This window comes from Tympanuchus pallidicinctus, unplaced genomic scaffold (genome assembly GCF_026119805.1).
Source record: "Tympanuchus pallidicinctus isolate F22 unplaced genomic scaffold, pur_lepc_1.0 scaffold3, whole genome shotgun sequence".
Lineage (NCBI taxonomy): Eukaryota > Metazoa > Chordata > Aves > Galliformes > Phasianidae > Tympanuchus > Tympanuchus pallidicinctus.
Genome location: NW_026294747.1, coordinates 72351388 through 72374326, shown reverse-complemented (window position 1 = coordinate 72374326; position 22939 = coordinate 72351388). Strand labels below are relative to the sequence as shown.

Genomic DNA, 22939 nt, shown 5'->3' with positions numbered 1-22939 from the left:
CTTCTGCTGCAGAGGCCAGTCTTTCAAACATCACAGGTATGGCTTGAAATAACATGAGAGGCCAAACTGAGCACTTTTTCCCTTTGAGGAGAGGATTCATGTATTCAGCTGGGCTGTAAATCTTTTTTTTTTTTTTTCCCTATGTTTATAAGTGTTCACACAAACACACACGCAAACCATTAGGAATAGGATAAAATAACATCTGTTAACTGTTTCTGAAACGCAGTGTCTGCAGCAGTTCTCATAAGGGTCTACAGTCAATACCAAGACGAGAATGGAAACAGCCTTTTATTCTAAATTTCATATGTACATGGAAAGCTGTTTTACACAGTTTTGGAAGTTCTGCGTAAAAGAGCTACTGTCATCCAATGTCACTCTGCTTACATTAGTAACAACTTTTAAACATGGAGTACATTATTAACAATGAAAACCATTAACAAACAGGCATAAAAGACACAGATATGTTTGCTGATAATTCACATATATTCTAGAAACGAGTTGGCGCAAAAATAAAATGTGCCAGTAAAAAAAATAGGCATTTTTAAAATCACGCAACACATGATTTTTCTTTCTTGCTTTCATTCTTATCTTTTTGTACATAATATGCTGAGATCCATTCTCAAGCCTTCTCACATCAGGATTTGCAGGCACTTCAGCAACCCAGCTATATTTTTACAATACATGAAGTTCAGACCAACAAGCATAAGAACAACTGCTGCAAAAGAAATTCTCATATCCCATATGCACATTCAAATATTACTCACTGCTAGAGCAATCTTTTTCATTTTACTTATTTTTGGATACTGACATGTTTTCAGGATGATGTGTAACAGTTTGTCTCCACTTACGTCTCACTCATACACTTACAGATTTACTTTTAAAGTAACATCACAATGCAACAGTACAGTATACAGAAGCACAAGGCAGTTGTCCACAAAGCTTCACAAATTGTAAAAAGAAGAAATTGTTTTCTTTTCAGTTATTTTTTTGATCTAAAGAAAAACTTGCATTTTTTTTCCATCTGAATATTATGTCCTAAAACAAAGACAACTGCATATCAGATATCCATGGGATGACTCCCTCCCTAGTTGTCTTTCAAGACACAGTTGTCTTATGACCAGTTTCCTCTGGAAGTAAAGCAAAGCAGAACACACTTGTTTGTTTGTTCATAATTCCCCATATTTAATGAAATAATGAAATAGACTTATCAAGGGCTTGGCTGTGACTGAGTAAATAATCTCTCAAGTTATGTCATTTGCAATGAACCATGTCGTAAGATTATAAGGCAATTGGAACAGAATCCTAAGGATAACTGAGAGCCTAATATTGTTTTCCTCGTGAGTTGGAGTAGGGCTTTTTTAATAAGCTCAGAGTGGGGAGAGACACAAAAGAGTGCATATGTGCATAATAGGAGAGGGTAGTTTTTCAGCTTATAGACACTTAAATATTGATCAACAAAGACTGGTAATGACTCCACCATAAAACATCTCAAGACTGTGATACAGAAGAGAGCTGAGCCTTGTCCACTCAAGTGTGATTTGTAACCTCCTCTTCTGACCCAGGATGGATATGTCAGTGTTTTCTTCAACTTCAAATTCATTAATTTTATGCCACAAAGCTGCATGGTGGTGTAAATAACTCAATGGAAAGTAAAACATATTACAACAAATCCTAGTAATAAGCCATCAACCACTCTGGACTGGGCTACGGGACTTGGTAAGCAGGGGTGGCGTTGCTCACTTCTGCTATGATTGTCAAACGGTGGAAAATCCTTCTATGAAGTTAACACTTGAGACAGAACAGCAAAGACATAAGGCCCACCAACTGTTTGCCCATATTGTTAAAGGCACTGAAACAGACAATAGATATATTCCTTAGTACCATCAATTTAAAAAGTTTTCAAAATATAAGTCTTTGTATGAAAATGTTCCTTATTGCATGATGAGTTGATCTTCATTTTCTTCACCTCAAGAATAAAACGGTCTTCCCTTTTCTGGTGTTTGTAATCTGTTCAGCCTGGCGACCTGAGATGGTGAAGGTGGCACATCTTGCCTGAAAGGACCTTTAGGTGGGGTATAATTAGGGTCCTGAATTTTCTTATATGAGTCATAATTGCTAGGCCCTTCAGAAGAAGTTTTTTTTTTCAGTTGTTGTTCTTTCCGTCTCTGCTCTTGACGGAGCAGTTCTTGTGTTTCTAGCATCACCCTGGCATTGAAGCCATGTCCCCCCATGTAGCCGTTTCTTGATCCCTGGTAGCTGGAATATCTGGGATTATCCTTTGCAGTCTGGAACCCTTCACCTGGGGAATAGCTCTGCTCCCAGGAGTCTTGAGAAACAGAACTAGCATTTTTTCTGCTTTGCCTGAAAAAAGAGAAGGAAGAAGCTTTTAAGACAATCTTGGGAAAGAAGCGTGTTTCTGAAATGCTAGCAGGCTTCCCCAACTATAATTTACTTGAAAAGCAATGTTCTTTTCTGCTCCAAAGAAGTAACTTGTCTCTTTTGCTGGAGGAACTTTTCCTCTAGGGTTAAGCCACATTTCTGGGCCTCTCTAGTACGAATAAGTTTTCCTTATAAATAAATAAATAAATAAATAAATAAATAAATAAATAAATAAATACATTTCCTCTAGTAGGAATAAGTGTTCACAATAAGAACTGTGAACACTGACACAGTGCTACAACAGTCATCACCTGCCTGAGAAAAACTTGCAACAATTTAGCCGCGGAAAGATTGCATACAATGCTGTGCTTTCTAAGAAAACAGTTAAAATTCAGCACTCGTAGTCACTTGCGAAAGATTTGAATCCAGACTCATTCTAGATTGAGGATGCAAGAAGCAGACCTTTAAAACATTTGCTCTAACACTGCACAAGTCATAAGATAAAGTACATTATTTGTAGGTCGATATGGATATTAGAGTTTCTTCCAGGTCCAGAATGAAGGAATTTTACACTATCACAACTGTTTCTCAGTTTGCTACAGCTTCCATAAAAGTAAAGGTAGATATAACCTTTCTTGCTTTTTTTTTTTTTTTTACTCCATTGCACAGACAAATAAATCAAAAGCATATAGGAATTTCAATTTTTTATCTTTTTTCACACTAAATCACTACATTATTTTGAAGACAGATTATGGTTTTGAAATAGCTCTAATTTACCATTAAGCTGCTAGATGCTTTTATGAATTTAAAATTGGATTGGTGATGATAAAGTATAGCAATTGGGTGCTGCAGCAAAACAGACACCCACTCTGAGATTAACCTTATTGTATGAGAATGAGGCAGTACAATAAAATAGACTGCAATATTAATCAACAAGAAAATCATTTGTTAGTGTAAATATGGCATGTTTTTTCACGTCGACACACATGAGTCAATGGGGTCTCATGCGATGAATATGCAGTGTAAGGACAAGAGACCTGTAGAATGTCACTACCATTTGTAGAAGTAACAATTTTTGTGGATATTTTTGCAGCCTTCCTTCCATGTATATAACATGAAAATGATTGTATCCAACTTTTTTTTGTAATGCATACAGAGACCCCTAGATGAAAACTGTTATTCAGGATGAATGCAAGTTATTACATCATAAATTATAACATAATGTAAATTCTTATGCAAATTTTTATAGCTGTTCTTGGTATTCAAATATCCATTTCTGCCAAAGAAACAATGTTTTTGAGCCATGTTTTATCACTCTCTGGAACAAGAGCAAATTGAATGAACCTCTGTAGGCTACGAAACTGTCAGGTTTCTGATCTAGAGCAAGATAAATTTTAAGTACTACAAAATTAACTTGAAGTTAAACATTGCTTTTACAGTTTCACATGGGACAAGAGGATGACTAGTTGAACTGATTTAATTTACTGACTGTTTTCTGGTACTTGTTCAAAATTAGTTGGCCCACTTTCATTGTCTTTCTGGGAAGATTCTTTAAAATTGACTAACGTGCCATCAGCACTGATGAAATAAATGTACAAAGAAAAAAAAAAAAGAGGCTCCTCCAGTCTCTACAACATAAAAAGCAACAAATCTCCAGAATGAAGCCAGTACACAAATGTTAAATATTACAAGGCCATAGTTGCAACATTAACCCTGGGACCTAAGTTTCAGAGCAAGATTTCTTTACAGATTGGTCATTGAGTTACAGTTTGTAAAGCTAAGTGTCTCAGCTTGTTATAGTAGAACTGTGGTATTCGTAGCTCTCAACTTTAGCCTGAGATTCTAAATTTCTGTCTGCTCTAAGCACAGCTCAGAAATCCGCAGTGCTCAAATGCAATCATTAAATTAAATTAAACGTTTCAGACATAAATTTATTAGTAACATGCATTCTTACAAGTTTGCTAGTCATTTCTCATGTTGAAAAATGTAATGAAGTTCTCACTCGTTTCAAAACAAACATTTCTATAGCCCAAAGAATAATTTTCCAAATTTCCTGTAGATTAACATTCTCCGTACAACTATGGATTCCTACTACTAGAACTGCATTGTAACTAAATTCTAGTTTTTAAATGCTAGAAGTAAGTGAGCAGAACAGGGGAAGCAAGCTTAAAGAATCCGCTTCCAAACTGACAGTACCAACCCCCCCCCCCCCCCCCCCCCACTTAAAAACAGCACAAGCACTCATATTTTCCTACTCAATCTATTGCTGTAAGCAGTAACAAAGAAAGAGAATTTCTCAGGTTAAAGAACATGGCTTTTATATATGTAGTCACTTCAGAAATTAGATAGAGATAGAAAGGAAAGGAAATAATAAAAATTATCAAAATAACAAACCAATATTCTAAGAAAACACAATAACTACTTTTTGTTTTCCCACCTTCTTCCAAAAATAACAGGAAAATTTTATACTGATAGGTGTTACAGCACATGAAAACCAGAGAGATCCGCTTTATTTTCAAAGGTGGTAAGATATGAGTTCACGATAACTTCAATGATGAAGCTCCTATTTGTTTCAAAAAAATAGCTGTGATATACTTGCTAAAACACACTAAATCAATGCAATTTGACAACCAAACTCTAGAGTAAAGAATTCTCCACTCAGACATCACCATTAATATTTGAAAATGAAAAGATTATTTACGTAATGCTAAACAATGATAGTTATTTAATTTAGAATACAAATTGGGTAAACATTTAATAATTCTTATAGCTAAATAAAGTAAAAGACATTGTACCAACTAGCTCATTTTAAAAACCTAGGGTTTTTTTAAACACTGATCTTTTTAGACAAAAATTGTACTGCTTTTCAGCATTCCATTGCCAGTGACCCAGTAACTTAAAAGAAAAAATATATACTGGAAACTTGGAGGCCACTGGTATTTTAGGACAGAGTTTCCTCAGTTCCATATTTTGTTTTTCACAGTCTTGATTCTTTGCTTTTCTTTTAATTTTTGTTCTCTGTCAGCATGGTAATGATAGAATTTCTACCCAGTAAGGCATTATGCAACAGGAAAAAGAAGTCTGAAATGTCAAAAGGGGACAACCCATGTCATACTCAGAAGACTTCTGTAATTGCAGAAAATGGAACTTAATGAAACTGCCTTAGTTCTGCTGGGTGCTCTGTCATCCAATCTCACTGAAATAATCTCTGAAGTAATTCTACTAAAACAAAAAGTTACCACATTTTTCTCACTTCACTCTTCCACACCAAATACATTCCACCTTCTATCAATGCCAAACACAAGTGTCTGCACTAAGCACAACACTTTCTATCCACAAACAAAATGAGCTCGAGGCTCATACTCAGAGCAGCTTCAGCCAGCTGCCGTACCTGGGTAATGAACTGTACTGGCGCTGAGCTTGCTGGAAACTCTCTCTTTCTTCTTGTCGCTGCCGTTGCATTTGAACCTCTACCGATACCGAGTGTCTGCCACTCTGCGAGTACGTCTTGGAGCTTGGCTACAAAATGAAAACAAAAATGTCTTGAACAAAGCAGAAAAATACCCACAAAAGGGTGATCATTTAAATTACTATAGTAAAATTACTGAAGTACATACAGTCATATTTGTAACAAACTTCGTTTCAAGGAGCTCTTTCATAAGAATTGCATAAAATTCAGATACATTATACTGTGTCCTGTGCTACAGACTCTGTTCCTGACTTAACATTTATGAGATACGTCAGAAAAATACTGGTCCAAAGCAGGTCATTCTTTTGTAGAAACACTGAAATTTAAGTGAAGTCAGGAGGTAATCTAGCCACGCTAATGCTAACTTTCATACTCCACTGAGGATCTGAATGAGAAGGAAGCAATATTCTCAACTGTCATGTGCTCTCCATTAGCACTGCCATCTTGTTTTGCTGTTGTCCCAGATGCACACCACTTGTTCTTTGGAGATAGGAAAACATTTTCTAGTTTATAGTATCAAGAAGACAGATTTAGCAAATCTTTTGGGGAACATGGGGAATCCTGTGCCTCACAGAAGGATTTAGATAACATCTTAATACAGGGACAATTTGAAACTTTGGGGCCAATGCCAAGAGCACATGAAAATGGATGGCCTTTCTGGGAATACAGAGCATTACTGGAGAACACCTGGCAGAATGGCAAATTTAAACTTGAGGTTATGGAAAAGTTTACCTTTGTAAAGATTTCACTTTTCATTTTCTGTTACTGTGTTATTCATATTTTGTGATTTCAAGTTGCAAAGCAAGATGCCACAAAAGTGAAAGTGTTCTTCTAATCACTGGTCGGGGAGCAGAACCACCTGCCTCAGACCTGCTTTTATTAAAGCGCTTTTTTGCTTTCTGGTCTGCGCGTTCCTTCACAATGAACATCTCTTTTGTTTAGAGTTGGTCCTATTTTTTATTTTTGCTATTATAATCTCAACAGCAGAAAGATATCATAATGGCTGACAGACAAAGATAAAAGGCTTTTCAAATTCTCCTTGCACTGAAGACAAGTTTTAGAAACCAGAGAGTTGTCATTTGTGACATAAACTTTTCCTTTGTCTTACTATAGAGTCCAGTTCTTACAGGTAGCCAGAAATACAACAAATCTGAAACAGATTTGAACTTGAACAGAACTTTTAGAAACTTCATCTTCAATAACAGTATACTTCAGACATAGCATCAGCCACAGCTCAGAAGAAGTACAATTTAGGGAACAACTGCTTTTCCCATTAGATGAAGATTATTGTGTATCAGAATGTGAAAGCATAAACTATGAGTAACTTACTTTGGAGGATCCTTGATACACCACTGATGTATACTTCAAAATAGATTTACTCAGGAAAAGCCTCAGCAAAGCAATACTTCTAATGAAAAATGCTTTAGGAATGGTATGATGAGGCAACAAGATCAGAAAACAGAATTGTGTCAGCCCTGTGGGAAATTTTCTGAGATGAATAGTCTGTACATATGTATGTTCAAACCAACAACTCCCATGGAGGTTACCTACTATATTAAATAAGGGAAACCCATATGGAGCAACGTTTCAGTTATTGCATATGTCAACATTTCTAACTTTTTTACTTTATTGAGAGTCTTCCGACATTTGGTATTTTATTGAAGGGCTCGGCTTATGGAAGCAAGTGATTACCTGAAAATTACCAGATTTATTTCTGAATTCTTTACAAGGTGGTTAGAACCAGCTAACAGAAAACCACAGGGAAACTTAGTACTTCCCATCTCAACTCCTCCATAAGGAATAGAAGCATTTAAACTAAGATTTTAGAGCCAATCTTATCATTGTGCGGTTCCCATTTTAACAGTGTTGGAAGACATACAGCTGGAAAGCTACAGCTATCTCAGTTGTGACAAAATGGTTATGACAAGCAAGATGAAATTGGAATTGCTTCTTTATCTGAAAACATTTTCACTTGTTTCAGTTCACTGTAAATATAGAATAAAATAATTTTACGGTACAGGGAATGGTTAAATTATCAAACAGCTGGAGCTAGAATTGATTTGTTACTTGGTTCAGCAAGTGTCAACAAGACACTAGGATGCATAATCTGAAAAGTATGAATGCAGGTACACATATATATAATATGTGTGCATGCGCGTGCTAAGAGCTAAGGTTGCCAGAAAAGCTAAGGTAACAAAGGCTTTGAAAGAACTATTAGACTGTGAATGAACTAAGATCCAAACTTAGCTTCAGGGAGATTTTGTTTTAATGCATACAGGATCCAATGCTTCAATAGAAGCAGGAGCTGCCACCTGCCTACCCCTGTAGCACCTGTCCGGGTTTACTGGCTCTGAGGAGGCAAGTGTGTACTCTCAACTAGTGACAAATAATGTCACCTAATGGACAAGTTTTATGACTTCATGAGTCTAAGTACAAGAGTCTAAAATAAATTATCTGCTTTTCTGAAGGTACAAGTACCTGTGTGCCCTGTTAAAGTGGCTTAGCAATACTTAACATGAAAAGTAGGACACTTATTGAGAGTCCTGTCTAGACATTGTCAACAACTCCAGTATGCTGCATAAAAACACTCCTTCTGTACATAATCACATGTTCCATAACATAGCATAGACAGGTACATTCAATCATCTTATTAATGAAAAGCCATTTCTTTAAAATCTTTTCATTAAAAATGTCAGTGATACCATAGTGAATGCCCTTAATTATGGTTAAGATGATATAAAGAGTTAACATAGTCTTTTTGGACCACTAACTTATTTAGAAAAATGCAGCTCTCTGTGCAGTGATTTGTCTTTCAATATGCTTTCAATTAAATCACATGAACTGAAAGTACTTATGTAATCTTAAAATCTAATTAGTATGTTTTAAAAAAATATATATAAACAGAGTCCAGTGTTACAATATAGAAACTGACATGCATACCTCATTTATGCCAGCAAAATATAAGGTAATTTAAAAAAAAGTCGAGCTATTTACAGATCTTTCAATAGCAACAAAACATATGTATAAAGAAGACAACACAGTACTTTTAGCAGTGACATGAAATGGGTAACACAAGGCCAAGCACAATTATAGCAATCTGAAATCATCCAACGAACCTGGCAGCAGCTCTGAACAGATTGATAAGAACTCAGGCCTTGTTTGCAGTGAGATGTACGACGAGCATTGACCTTTTAAATCAGGATGTGGCCAAGGCCACAATAACAACCAAGGCTGCATTATACAAATAAATGTATGTTCATGTATTCCACGATACATTTAAGTGGCAATGATAGTTATTGCATTCAGCATTGTTAAACACTGCTTAGCTTATAAAACTGTGTTTTGAGATACATGAAATTAGACAGCTCTCTTCTCAAATAGACATGAATTTAGAACTAGGATTGTGAAGTCAGACGTTTCTACAGATTCCTCTTTTGATCCAAATAATACATTTTGCATTTTGAACAGAACCTACCCGTGGTTCATTCTTGCACTGACTGCTCTCAGCAGTAAAGGACAGTATGTTTGAGGACTAAGGGTCACTCCTCCCTTTTCTAGCTAAACTTGAGGCTGCCCATACAATTTCTTTATTCACAGGGTGGCATTTCTGCCCATAGAAATGAGCCTGCCTCTGGGACGGGCATGGATCAGAGTTACAGAAAGGAGACTTCTTGTCCAATCTTGGCCAATCCAGGGCACTACGTTTTATGGGAGATCCACTAGTCCAGGTAACACAAGATCCACCAGTTTAGATGGCTTCTATTTCATGGACTGCTGTCACAGAGTGAAAGTGTGAGAAGCGCTCACTCAAACTCATAGAACTTATTTATGCTGATAAAAATGTAGTTAATCCAGAAATGAATAAGGACTTTCACATTTTCCGAGTTATTTAATAAATAAATAAATAACTCACTATCTAATATTGAAATACATTTGCTTTTTTTTTTTTTCCAGATTAAACTTTGTTTTTAACTAAGGAATTTTAAATTCACCTGGAAAGTCTGTAAACATGAGCCCCCTAATACCCCCCCAATGCCATAGGTTCCCACCATTCAGTGGTAATGAGAAATAGGTAAGATGAAATGATCTTGCCTGCTTTATGTACGTCTGCTTGCCACAGATGATAGACAAGCCAGCAATTGTATATCAAAGTTTAGAATGATAAAAAACATCCCATGGATATGATGGCTGACCTGGAAAACTATTTCTATTTCCATATTTCTGTTTATGTTGCTATGATGAACAGAATGTACAGCAATATTTCTTTTAAAAATGGGCAACAGGTGTGTATTAATTCAAACGCCATACAATAAGAAAATCCCATCCCTTTGTGCATCTTTCTTTGGTGTATATGTAGGAAGCTGAATGCCATGGTATGGGACTAAAATTTCCATTCTGTACAACAGCAGCAGCAAAAAGAAAATCTTCAGTGTGGTAGAAACAAGCCACTCAGACAGCCTTGACATTGTGCCTAGGTTATTTACATGTACTGCATGCCTGTAAGCTTTTAAATATGTTTGCTTACAAAATGAAATTACTAAATTTCTTTTTTTCCACATTTTCTATCCTCGTTTTTATGTTTCACATACAATAATAGATTGAAACTAGTGGGGAAAAAGTCATTTAAAATAGACAACAAAATTTTAGAGCCAAAATGCAAAGCTGGGCAAAAGATATGTGGAATTTCATGAAAGCTTCCCAGCTTTGACAAAGCATGGGTATAAATTACACAGCTGAGGAGAAACTAACTACAGAGAGGATGCCCTGCATAAGTTTGGTTTCCCTTCTGAAAGAGACTGGAACACGAGAAACAGCAACTTAACTCTCAGCCTTTGTCCACGGTAATGTTCGATTGGATATCACCAAGTATCTTAATAACATTTCCTGACAGAAATTCTTGAAATGGATTGATACTGAAAACAAATAATATACTGTTTTTCTTTCTCATCAATGTGTTGAGTAATTCTTCAGAATTTACAGCCTGATATAAACCTTGCATTACTCTTTTTAAATATAGTCTGTTATTTGTTTTTCCAAGTAAGATAAGTGGAAGTTACAGTGATAAAAATTGGGCTTTTGTTTTTCTAAAGAAATTTTATATTAATTGGAATTCATTATGGATTTGAATTGGTTAAATACTTGAATACAAGGATAAGAAACAAGTACCAGAAACAGATTTAAAAAAAAACACAAACTTTTTTTTTTTTCTCTAAATCTCTTAGCCACAAATTCTATCCACCAAAAACCTGAAAAACCAAGCGTAGTCCCTAGATTTCTGTGCTATTAAGACTGCTGGCATATTTTCTCCACAAAATACATGCAATTATTTACTTTTCCCAAATTTGTGCACAGATTAAAAGCTATACTCCAATGAGTAAGGCTTTATGTTTGTTTTGAGTCAGTTAGATGTTATCTTTAGAATAAAAATATCTTTTTATTTGACTCCTAAATATTTAAAGTGGGGTTTGTTAAGCTGCTCTCTTGCTACCAGTTTTCTCCTACCAATCATATAGATTTGAGATGACTGGAGAAGAATGTATTTGTGAATGGAAGTTGTCACTATTTCTAGCACTGAATTTTGTATTAAAGATGAAAAACTAGAACACCAACTTTTGTCTCTCCAGAGTCTTTTTGTTTTTCTCGTAGTGCATTACTATGGGCAGAACTGGCAAGCACTTGTAGCGTTTTCAACTGATTAAATATGGTATATGTTTTTTTAATTGGAGTGTTCACTCCCATGACATTTAGTGCTACAATGGCATGTTTTTGGAGATCTGTAATTAAAATGTGACTAGAGAAAAAGAAAACATTTGGAACAACATAAATCAAACTACCCTGTCTTCAGGGCTGATGTGAACCAAGACAAACTTCAGCAAACCCAATACGACCCAGGAAAACAAGCAAACAAACAAAAACAACACAAACCAAAACTAAAAAAAAAAAACAACCCACAGGACAATGTTAGTCCTGAATAGAAAAATCAACTCCAAAAGAATCCAGCATTGGTATAACCATTTGTCCTAGCAACAGCGAGGGCTGTAAAACCAGCAGCCATAATGTGACTCCGTGTAGTTCTGTATGCCCAGGTACACGTTTCTGCCAATCCGACTGCAGCTTACACCAGCAGGATTAAAATGTATTAATCATGCTTGATTTTGTTTTCCATTTTTTTCCCTGTGTAACATCAGACATAAAGCCTTGCCCTTGTATGTCTTCTTGTACCATTTTTGATACACACAAAAAAAAGCATGTATGAGGAAATAAAAATAGAGAAGCCTGGGAAAGTTCTCTTAAAATAAACAGAAAGCTTTTCCATCAAGATTTGAGCGTTGTCTCTACTACAGAACTGCTGGGTTCCAGAGATGCCTCAATGCTGCAGCAGTCAGTCAGTTATTAAACTTTAACAGCATGTCATTCAGATGGCCTTGAGCAGAAACACCACACCATCAACAGACGTGTCCTCTCATTCCAGCACTATCACTTTTTGTGTCTGTTCAGCTGCCTGATGCTGTACGAGTACTTGTAGGCGGTCAAGTGTTTTGTTTACAGGCAGGGCAAATACAGGAGGCCAAAAGTCCAGCTCTGCCACATTGCTCATCTACAGATAAACAGCTTCACCTCATGGCAACAGCCAGCAGCAGCTGGGGCTGGACACTGGTCTCTGCCAGCAGCACCACTCAGAGCCAGCGTGATGTAGTGCTTTGTGGTGCAGAGATCTACCTCCAGACTCTATGTATTTGTCACAGGTAACCAGGCTGCTGTATCACAAGCCATTAATAGCCTGGGATGGATTAGAGTTGGTGACGTTCACAGGATCATTTTGATAATATATTAGCAGGTTCCTGAGCTATTGAGCTCCTCTGAATATCCTTAAAGCTGCCAGATTTCCGTCAGCACCCATTACTTACACTGCAAACTTTATGTTCATTTACACTTCCTTAAAGTAACAAATAGTCCCACATCACATCAGCACACTGTTCCCTATCCACAATCCTACCATCATCTTGTTAATGAGAAATGCAAACTACTTATCACCTCATAGCACACACTTCTCAGTGGATGAAAGATTGTTTTTTTTCCTCTCTTTCTCTCCAAACCAGGTCAGAGTTGGCTGCTGTCATGCGGCACAGAGGCACCTCTGAATGCAAAGCCCTTTGTCTGTGTAGGCTGCACAAGCTTTCTCCCCTGGTGAAAGCATACTTTTCAACAATGGTCCAAGTACAGGTGTGTGTCTCACTGTTATGATTTGTAACCAACAGCTTGCAGATGGAGAAAACTGAAGGGAGGCTGATAAATGCATAAGTATTTTCCTACATATATATTATAAACTGCTTTTGCATTGTTTTGTAGCATTTAATAATACATCTGGATCTGTTTTGAGAGAGTGTCTTAACAAAGTCTGTCATCTCAGACTAATATGTTAAAGTAATAGACTCTCCTTAAGAAAGAGGGTTATGGTTCCTTAACACTGAAATGACTGTGAACTGTTGAAATGGATGAGATCACTGCTTTATCCTTTCCAAGTGTTATTCTCTTGAAAGCCTGGAGTACATGATGGAAAAAATATTATAATTCAAAAATATGCTGGGCCAATTTTTTTTTAAAGTACATATCTAAAATAAAATATCTGGTCACTTAAGTACTTAACAACATCAGCTCCTACAAATGCAACAGCGAGCTTCAGAGTTAATATTAATACATTAAGCTGAATTAATCACTTTGAGCTCATTTGCATGATTTGTAGAAGGGGAGTAAACAGAGAGATCCCATTTGTTTAAATAAGAGAAAAAGAAAGGTCAATGTTCTAACCCACAATTTAGGAAATTATTCCATTCCTAAGGTAATCAGCCTGTCATCCAAATAATTCCCTACTCACTCATTACAAGAAACTATAATAAAAGTCAAGTTGCCTGACTAAAGTTGCTATGGCATTTGGATATACAACAATTTGGCCCATGACCTTCAGTAGTTAAGTTCCCAACTCTCCAAGAGTGCAAATTTTTCTCATAGACAGTTTTCCAAGAATACAGCTCAAATCTTTCATTTGGAAATTAAACTGCAGTAGAAATGTAAAATAAAAAGTACTTCCTACACCCAGTCCCTTTCTTCCAAAAACTGCTACGCTACAATTGAGATGAGCTATCACATCATATTTACAATATTAAATCAAAAACTTAAAGAAAATGCTTATTTTGTTTATCCTATTTCAGAGAGTATTAGAGGTTTTCTAACATGGGAAACAAGAAGCCTATACCCTTATACAGCATGTGAGGTCATTTAGGGACACGTTCACCTTTATTCCTCTCCGTGCTCTATGTTAAAAATACCACAGTTTCCAACTGGTGAGCTTAAGAAGGAGAAGGACACAAAGACAGAACAGAGGTAAAAAAATCTCCAATATTCACCACAACAGCAAACAGATGATATACTTGTGATGTTACCTAGGTTGTTCTCTGTGACTTCAGATAAAGAGATGTTGATCTTGGGATGTTTCCATCTCTGTCTCATGTGCATTGGAGATGTGGGAAATTCTACTGCTGTTATGATACAACCTCTTCTTGTTGAGAATGTGAGTGAATGGTTCACTGTCTTTATCGTGGATTTTTTTTAAACAAATACATACAATAAAGTATTTATCCCACATTTAAAGAATCATAATTTAGGATATGTAGTTGATAAAAGGCATCAGGGATTCATTTCAATTATGTAAAACAAGCACGTGGATTTACATAGTTGTATCACTTTGCTAGATCAGATAGATTGAACAAGATTTAAACGATCTATTAGGACATATTTCTCAAGACAGAACTATCTTGGCTAGTATCAGTGGCAAAGAGACACTATTACAAACCGTAGCATAATACATATGTCTTCTTTTTCACTGTAAAAACACTTACTTCCTCTTAAAAGAGGAAAATAAATAATCATGAAAATGTTGCTTCAGAGAAAATATCATGTACAAGGTTACATGATCTCTTTCAATTATTTATCATTAGTGTGTGTTTCATTTTGATTTTCTTGGTGATTTTCAGAATAATTGATATTAGCTTTGAGGCAAAAGAAATCCAAGTAGTAACTCAGAGTCTAGAGTTTAAACACAGAGCAAATTATGCTACACATACAGAGAAAAGATTATTGAAGAAGTTTAAAAATGAAACAAACATCAAAGAAACAGAAATGTGGCCAGCAGAATAAGCAGGAGGGCTGGAGGCAGACAACCCTGGCTCAGTCCTACCTAGCTCCTGACCAGGGCAGGGAGAGTGGAGGTTGGTGCAAGTTTCAAGATTGGCAGACTGTATATACACTTACCCATGGCTGCTCAAAGCTATAAGTACGTCTCCTGTCTTCCACGTCCTCATCCTGTTTTGCTTGCTGAAATTCTTGTCTCAGGCGCTGTATCCGGTCATGATTGTTAGGAGTTGATCTGTTGCTAAAAGGAGGATGGAAATGATCAATATTTAGGAACTGCCATCTGTGACTACAAATTCTTTGCAAGGCACCACTGCTACAGTACAGAAGTACAGACTTAAAAATAATTTCCAAGCACTCAATGTATAGACATTTAGACTTTCATAATGATTAATGTTGTTTGATTAATGAACTTCAGATAGTGTAAGAACGGATGATGAATGGAGTTTTCTAAAAATCACATGAAGTTACTGGCATATGTTACTCCTAGAAATGAAGAAGAATAAATGTTATTGTCAGCGTTAACACTGAGGAATACTATGAGAAAAGTCCTAATGATCTCTGCTACTGAATAAACATGGATGCTTCTTCTTCCCTATCAATAAACGGTACGACTGTCACATCTTTATTCACATCAAATCATTACAATGTCTGAAGGTCCTACCTATACAAAATTTGATTATTCTCTCCAATCGATAAGAGCCTGTCATCCCTTAGCTGTTTTTATCAAGTCTTTCAAGTAGATCAGCCTGAAAGCATTAGAGTGCCAAAGGGCCAGCGAAAAGCTGTGTGAAGGAACATGTTCAGTGGCAGAGCAGCAGCTGGCTCCTGATATGCAGATGCCAGAGTGCTGGGGTGGGCTCAGCCCTGGAGTTACCCTTATGGAAAAGTACACGTAAAATGGAAAAGAATCTTTAGCTCTTCAAAATCATAAATTTTTCCATAGTGCCTGTTTCAGGTAATCATTTCTCCATAGCTCAGGTTTATGTGAAATTGTGGTGAAATACACACAGGAACAGCTTATTTCATGAAGCTAAGTGGATATTCATTAATCTCATTGCCATTTTTCCATCTGTGCAGCTCCCACCTGACCTCTACAATCCCCACTATATTTCAAACATGTTAATGTGGTAATCACAGGATATCTGACAAACAAATAATTTTATATAAAGACTAAGCAGAAATGTTTTAATCTCTTATTATTGTCTTTTTAAGCCCTGCATTTTACTGTTTATTTCAAAAGAGCTGATATGGAATGTTCAGCAATTATGTTGTTCGAAAGGAGAAATCTACAGGGATGCAGTGGAAAACAATTCCATAGATTCCTGCTCGTGGACACGAGGTATAATAAAACACGGTGAATTTATATCCCAGGTTTTCTCTCATATGAGAACAGACACTTCTGGAGTCCATCTGTGACTGTTTTCTGCATCTGTCAGGATTGGTGGGTGCAGTAGACTGGAGGCTATACATGTTTGAGACGTTGCCTCCCATTCTTTTCAATGCTATTAAAAGGAGCTTATCATTGCTTGGTTAGCCAAACAGAAAAATTAGAACAATTCTAGCAAAAAGAATTTATAAAAGAGGCTTTTTTGTTTGTTTGTTTGTTTGTTTGTTTGTTTAGTTGTTTGTTTTTTTCCTACGAAACAAGAGACAAAGAAAAGGGTGATTAGGTCAGTTCTACATGCAGATTGCCATTTTGAAAAGTACAGCTCAAAGAATGCTTTATTTAGAGTCGGTGGAAATAAGACATGATGGCAATTTCAAAATTTCCTTCTCTTTTTAGGTGCGTTGCTAATTCTATTTCCTTAATTCATCTTAATTTTGTGGAACAGCTTATGTCTTTTTCCAGTTTTACATTTTGTAAATTTGTTTCTTATTGTCAAACTCTGCCCAACTTTTCTATATAAGCATTTGTTTTTAACCTGATGCACTGCTGCACACAGCACTTTTTAAAATGCAGTCACCATAATCTAATGTAAGACATACAAAATATTTTAAAATGGCCTACTGGTTTTAAAACTGACATTGTTAATCTAACAAACAAGTAGTCTAATTCATTATAAACAGATAATCTTTTCTGCAAACTAACTTGCATTTAAAATTAACTATTAGTATTTGAGGTGTAAGAACACCTTTGAAGGAGAAATGCTCTTGTACTTTGGTGTGAAATTACTAGCAAAGTGCTGCACATGGGCACCTTCAGGCTTATCAGTCTTCTTCAATCACATTTTTTTCAGGCTCTAAGAAATCACAATGCAAATGTGACACTTGAATAGTGATTTCCTGGCAAAGAAAAATTGGAAGGAAAACTCCGAAAAAATAGTGACCGAGAACCTGTACATGATGAGCAACAGACATATTGCACCAGCTCCAGAAAGGTCATTGGAAGGATTATTATAGATTTGAGGACTTATACACATTTTGTGATTGTTATTAATGGAAAGAATTACAACAGAGTAAGCAAGAATAGCAAATGAATGCCTAGTGTTCATGCTACGAAGCTAAAATATATATCTATTCCAGTTAAGGGAATGCATGAATTTGACACCCTCTACACACTGGAGACACAGAACAACAAAAAGACAAGGAGGATCCTGGGATTTATGATTAATTATGATGAACTTAAGAACAATTTACTTTAGAGATACGAAAAAAATGCCAAGTTGACTTAAGAAATTCAAAGTTATTCAAAGTTATTAAAAGACTTGATAATAGAAGATAAATCTTTCAATAATGGTTCTATTTTATCACAAAAGCAAGGGACATAACCCAAATTTAGAAAACTGCAAAAGAAGTGAATAATAAAATAGGACTATTTCACAAAAAGAAAGAGCTAAATTAAAGGACAAAACTACTTCAGTATCTACTCAAATTTCTATGTGCTTAAAAAGTCTGAGACAAAGAAAATGAGGTCAAAGAGCAATCTTATAACAATAAAGAAAGATTTAAAACATTTTCATTTAGAGGAGGAAAAGGGAAAAGGAAAGCAGTCAGGGGCTAAGATAACTTTAAGAAAAAAGAAAGATTATTTAAGGGCTTGGACTCTATCTCAGGTTGGCTTCCTTTCATTTCCACTTTCCTCTCAACTATATTCTCAATTCTCCTGGTCAAACTATTCCCCTGTCCTATCCTTCTCACCAGTGAAGGCTTGCACATCTCCATTCTGGTCTGACATACTGTCTCCTAATTTTTTCCATGTATCTCCTCATCCAATTAACTTTATTATTAACAGGTTTTTTGCTATGTCCTCTCTGTCTTCTAGTGAAACATCCAAGGTTTTCCCCACTCAGGAGACAATTGATACACCCCATATCTCATTAAAACCCCAAGCAACACTTACCCACTTTAAAAAGAAGGGAAATCCCATAATTATAATTACAATAAGAAGTAGGGACATTAAAAAAAAAAAAAAAAAAAGTGAAATCTTAACTTTTTTCCTTTTTAGATTCTGAGATGTTCTGTTTATCTACAGCTCTTTAGCTAAGTCCTAGCATCGTCCCTTGGGACAGCTTTAAACACATTTTATCCAACATGTTGAGTCCTCAGCCAGTCTAAAACAAAATGAGTTTTCACTTGTTGCATGAAGAGCCACAAAAGACAGGGTCATATCAACAAACACACTGCTATGATGCAGGTTTCCAAGGGCTTTATTGCCTTTTGACTTTTGTAGATGTATGGTTCAACTTCTCAAAAGTTTAACTAAACACACCATGTTTTGAGTTTTTCATTCAAATGAACTGAAAATCTGAAGGCAAAACTGCCTTTAATAATTCAGGACTGCCAGTGGGAAGGAAGGAGTTTAACTTGAAGTCCATTCAAAGTTTCTTAAAGATTTGACCTTCGGTAATTTTAAACATTTCAACAAAACTGGAATTAAAACTTTCTATAGTAACCACAGTTTGCCTAAACAGTATTCCCTCCCCTATGCCTACTTAATAACAGAATGCCTGTGAACTTACGAAAGACCATTAGCACTTCCTAGCATCAGATATAAGCTACTATGTTTTTATTTCAAAGTGCTCTTATTAGTAAAAGTTCCTGAAAGAAATAAAAACCAAGGAAAGGCTTTTAGGGTCAAAGTAGCTTGGGTTGTGAAGCGGCCAGATGTCCTTGGATCACCTCTATGCTTGACATCCCATTGGCTTCCACCTGCAGATAGCACATTTTACGAGCAGCTACTTTGTGAGCACTGTTTTAAAACACACAACCACCAGTACAGGCTAAAAATGCAACTTTAAGGAAGGCATAGATTGACAGGGGCTGTCACGTATTTTTCCAGAAACAAGAAGCCGTAGCAATGACCACCAGAGTCTCAGATCATTAAGCAATGTCTTAGTGTGATGTCATGCACTGATGTACAGAGTTGTAATGCTATCAAAACAGACAGATTTTCAGTGTGATATAGTAGGTACAAACATGCTACTGAACAGAGATGACTAAAGCTTTGGAAAAAAAATTATTGGCCTAAAGAAGCGTGGAAAAGGGTCTTAACAACATCACCAGGCAGTTGCAACATGTCTTGAATAACCAAAAGGTTAGTAAACAAACTGTTCTTTACACCTTGAAATCTTCTAACACAGATTTGTACTGTCAGGGGCTCTCAGGTCTGATGGGCTGCTTAGATCTCTGGATAGCAGTTATACAGCACAGATGGGTCCTTATTTACTTCAGCATGGTAAACAAGAATCATCTATTTGTATAAAGCACATTTCTTTCTATTTGGAAAGATGACTTATTATTCACTTCATACTAAAAATCAAGAGCTAAATTGGAATCTATCTGTATCTACAGGTAGAATGGAGGAGAAAAAGTGTTTATTCTCATCCCATGGAGGACTAAGGCTGTCTTTCCTCTTGTGGCTGTGCATCCTTACCAAAGCACAGAATTAGCTGAGTCTACAGAATGGGCCCCATCCTCCATGGTTTGAGCACAACTGAGCAGATTGGTGATAATCTAATATAAAAGCTTCTGCTGCATTGAACGATACTCAAGCATCCTCTCACCATGGTGCTTACTCCAAGCAGATGGAGATCTGTTTCAGATGGCCCTTGAGGATGGATAAGCAGAAACTGTCTTGGTTTTCCAAAAAGCCATGGATGCAAAATAAAATGAAAGCATGCCCTTTACCAGGCGTAATGTTGGTACGATACTGCACTGCACTGCATGCAGATCTGTTCAACTCAAGCAGATTTGTTAACCACTGCTGACATAGACAGTGCCCACACCCCCGTGGGGTTAATGGACGAGCACTGACAGAGGGTGCACCATCTCCTTCCTGCCACCAGATCACAAGAGCAGGTTGTTCTTTTCCTATAATTTTGTTTTATAGTTTATTTGACATCTAAATTCCAGTCCTCAAGCTGGAGTTAGTGTTGGTGGCTTCCTTCCAGTGTCCTACATGAAGTCTTCTCTGACACACTGAGTAATGGATTATCCACAAACTCACTGAAATTAATACATGTGGGCATGATTCACAAACAGAACCAATCAGCCAGCATTGTACAGAGCTTTTGCATGACTGAAGACTCAACACAGTCAGTATGAGAAAAAAATCAGCTGAGCAAGAGATGAAATTTGTTAAGATCACAATTATAACATGTGCGTTGTACTCGTAACACGGAAGGAGACAAAACAGTTTATCCTACAGTACTTTCATTTTTCTTAAGTGTTAAAGAAATTACTGGAGATATGGAACTAAAAGGTGGGAGAAAAGTACAAAAACAAAAAAGAGAAAAGAAAAGAAAATATATCAATTACAAAACTGCAAATAAAAATAGCTTCTCTGCACAAGCTTCATTAAGTTTTATCAGGTAGTATCTTGGGGTTTTACACTCAAACCACAGGTCATAAATTCACAGTAAATCCCCCATATGTTCACCAAACACCTGAATTCAATTTCTCTTTCAGTTGTAAGAAACTGAATGTGCTGCTCAAATTAATTATGCATGCAAAGTTAGCTTCTAACAAGGGCAGCTTCTTGCATGCTGAAGGGTATACATTCTATCTGAATATTTTTTTCCAGATCTCTTTCAATCTTGGCTTATTTCTACTGTTCACAAGGTTATAAAAATCACTCCCTCTTGCCACTGCATATTTGCTAAATGAATATAGAGCATTATATATCCTTTAAAGCTTACCATTTTTAAAAGCAGCTAAATTCAGGGATTGGCTTAATGTGACAGGCGAGATCTCACGTACTACCTGCACACATACCTACATGTTTCAGCATATTAATTCCATCAAAACAAGGATTTAAAGCCAAGGATATATGTCAACATGTATGCAAGTGACATAAGCTCTTCAGGAAGTTTTATGTCATTTCCAGTTTACTTTCTCAGTGGTAGTCATCAGCTCCAGAACCAAATGCACCACCAAGAAGTTATTCAAGCCCCCAAACGCACTCATTTCCTACAGTGGATGAAATTTCTTTTCAGATTTTGCTTTAGATCACTTTTCAGATCACTTTATGCAAATTTCAAGGGAGTAAATCAACAAAAGTCAAAAACATACATCTCTATTCTCCTGGCTAAAAAGGTTGCCTCAAATGCTGTTAATTCAGCACTCTCTTCAGATGTGATAGCCATGAATAATGCCAAGAGCCTGAGCTGATGGAGAGGTCACTTCAGTACAATACTCTCTTCAAACTCTCCAGACACGATTTCACTCCAAGTCCCTCTGTGGCCATTCTGTAGCAGGGCCATCATTTTACATCCAGTGAAATCTGAAGAATGCACCCAAGACCCTTTTTATTGCCACCATCAGTCTTCCTTATTAGCCTGTCAGAGCCTGCTCACCAGAGACAGAAATCCAGACTTACTTTTCAGGGGAATTCTACTAAAAACAAAAGTAGGGATTTTAGGAACTTGCTATAAACATCTGAAAACTGATACTCAGCCACTGGGTTGCTGTACAGTCTAAGTCTTACTTACTTACTTAGATATTGCAGATAAAAGCCAAGGCGATTTTCAACCACATGCAAATTGTTACAGCTGTTGAAATAAGGTATTGCGTTTTTTTCAAATTAATGAGAAGAAGAAAAAATAGAATGCCACATATAATCTAAACAAACAAACAAAAGTGACATCTAACTGTGAATTTCATGTCAAAATGTTAATGAAATGGCAGGAACACACACACAAAATATTTAATAAATAACAAGAAAAGAAAACAAAGCTAAAACTTTGATCAAGTGAAGGAGAACTTTGCATTTTTGAGTTTAACTGAAATAAGAAAAACAGGCTGGCAAAGAAGCAGACTCTGACCTTCCAAATATCTTCCCATCCTAAATGGAACAGACAGTGATGGTTCCATCGCTGTAAAGTCTGCTGAACATCCACAATCAGTCATCACAGGATGTTTTGTGTCAGTGCAAGGAGACTCGCCTGGCACTGTTGCACAAATACATTTAAAAAGAACACAGTGAAGAAATCCTCTCTTGGACCTAGCTGGTCATTCCTGTGCCAGCAGAGTGGATCATCAGAGCAATCCCAAGCAAGCTCTGGGATCTCAGCCTTTGTCTCTGCTTGAGCTAATCCCACTGCTAGGCTGCAAGCTATTTAGAGTGCGCTCCCTCTGATCTCTCTAGAGGAGATGTAGGGGCAGAAGCCTTCAGTGGGACTACAGTAAGAAGTCAGGATGCAGTAACTTTTTAAAGAAGAGCAGCTATTATTTGCAGAAATAAGCATCTGCCTATAGCAGGCACCACCTGGGTAGTGTGAATATTGTTACGCAGGGACAGCCCAGCTTACACCAGCACACATTGCTTCAGCTAGGAAACGTGGTGACACTTACTTTCACAGCATAAAATCTGCTTAACATTATCAAGTGGAAAAAAAGCCTGAGTCTTTTCATGGCCGGAGTCTGGAGACTTAGAAATAAAAGAGAGGAAAAGAAAACTCA

General features: G+C 36.6%; 1 protein-coding gene across 27 annotated transcripts in view; it reads right to left on the bottom strand.

Annotated features, from left to right (window-relative positions):
- Positions 1 to 275: 275 nt before the first annotated feature.
- Positions 276 to 22939, bottom strand: part of PARD3 (par-3 family cell polarity regulator) — a 424256-nt gene continuing 401592 nt past the window's right edge. For all 27 annotated transcript variants that reach the window (XM_052692888.1, XM_052692876.1, XM_052692889.1 and 24 more), the window contains 3 exons: positions 15158 to 15278; positions 5771 to 5898; positions 276 to 2361 (listed from right to left, as the gene is read on the bottom strand). In XM_052692888.1, coding sequence (XP_052548848.1) covers positions 1968 to 2361; positions 5771 to 5898; positions 15158 to 15278 — 643 coding nt within the window. In that variant the 3' untranslated portion in view covers positions 276 to 1967. The remainder of the gene's footprint in view (positions 2362 to 5770; positions 5899 to 15157; positions 15279 to 22939) is intronic.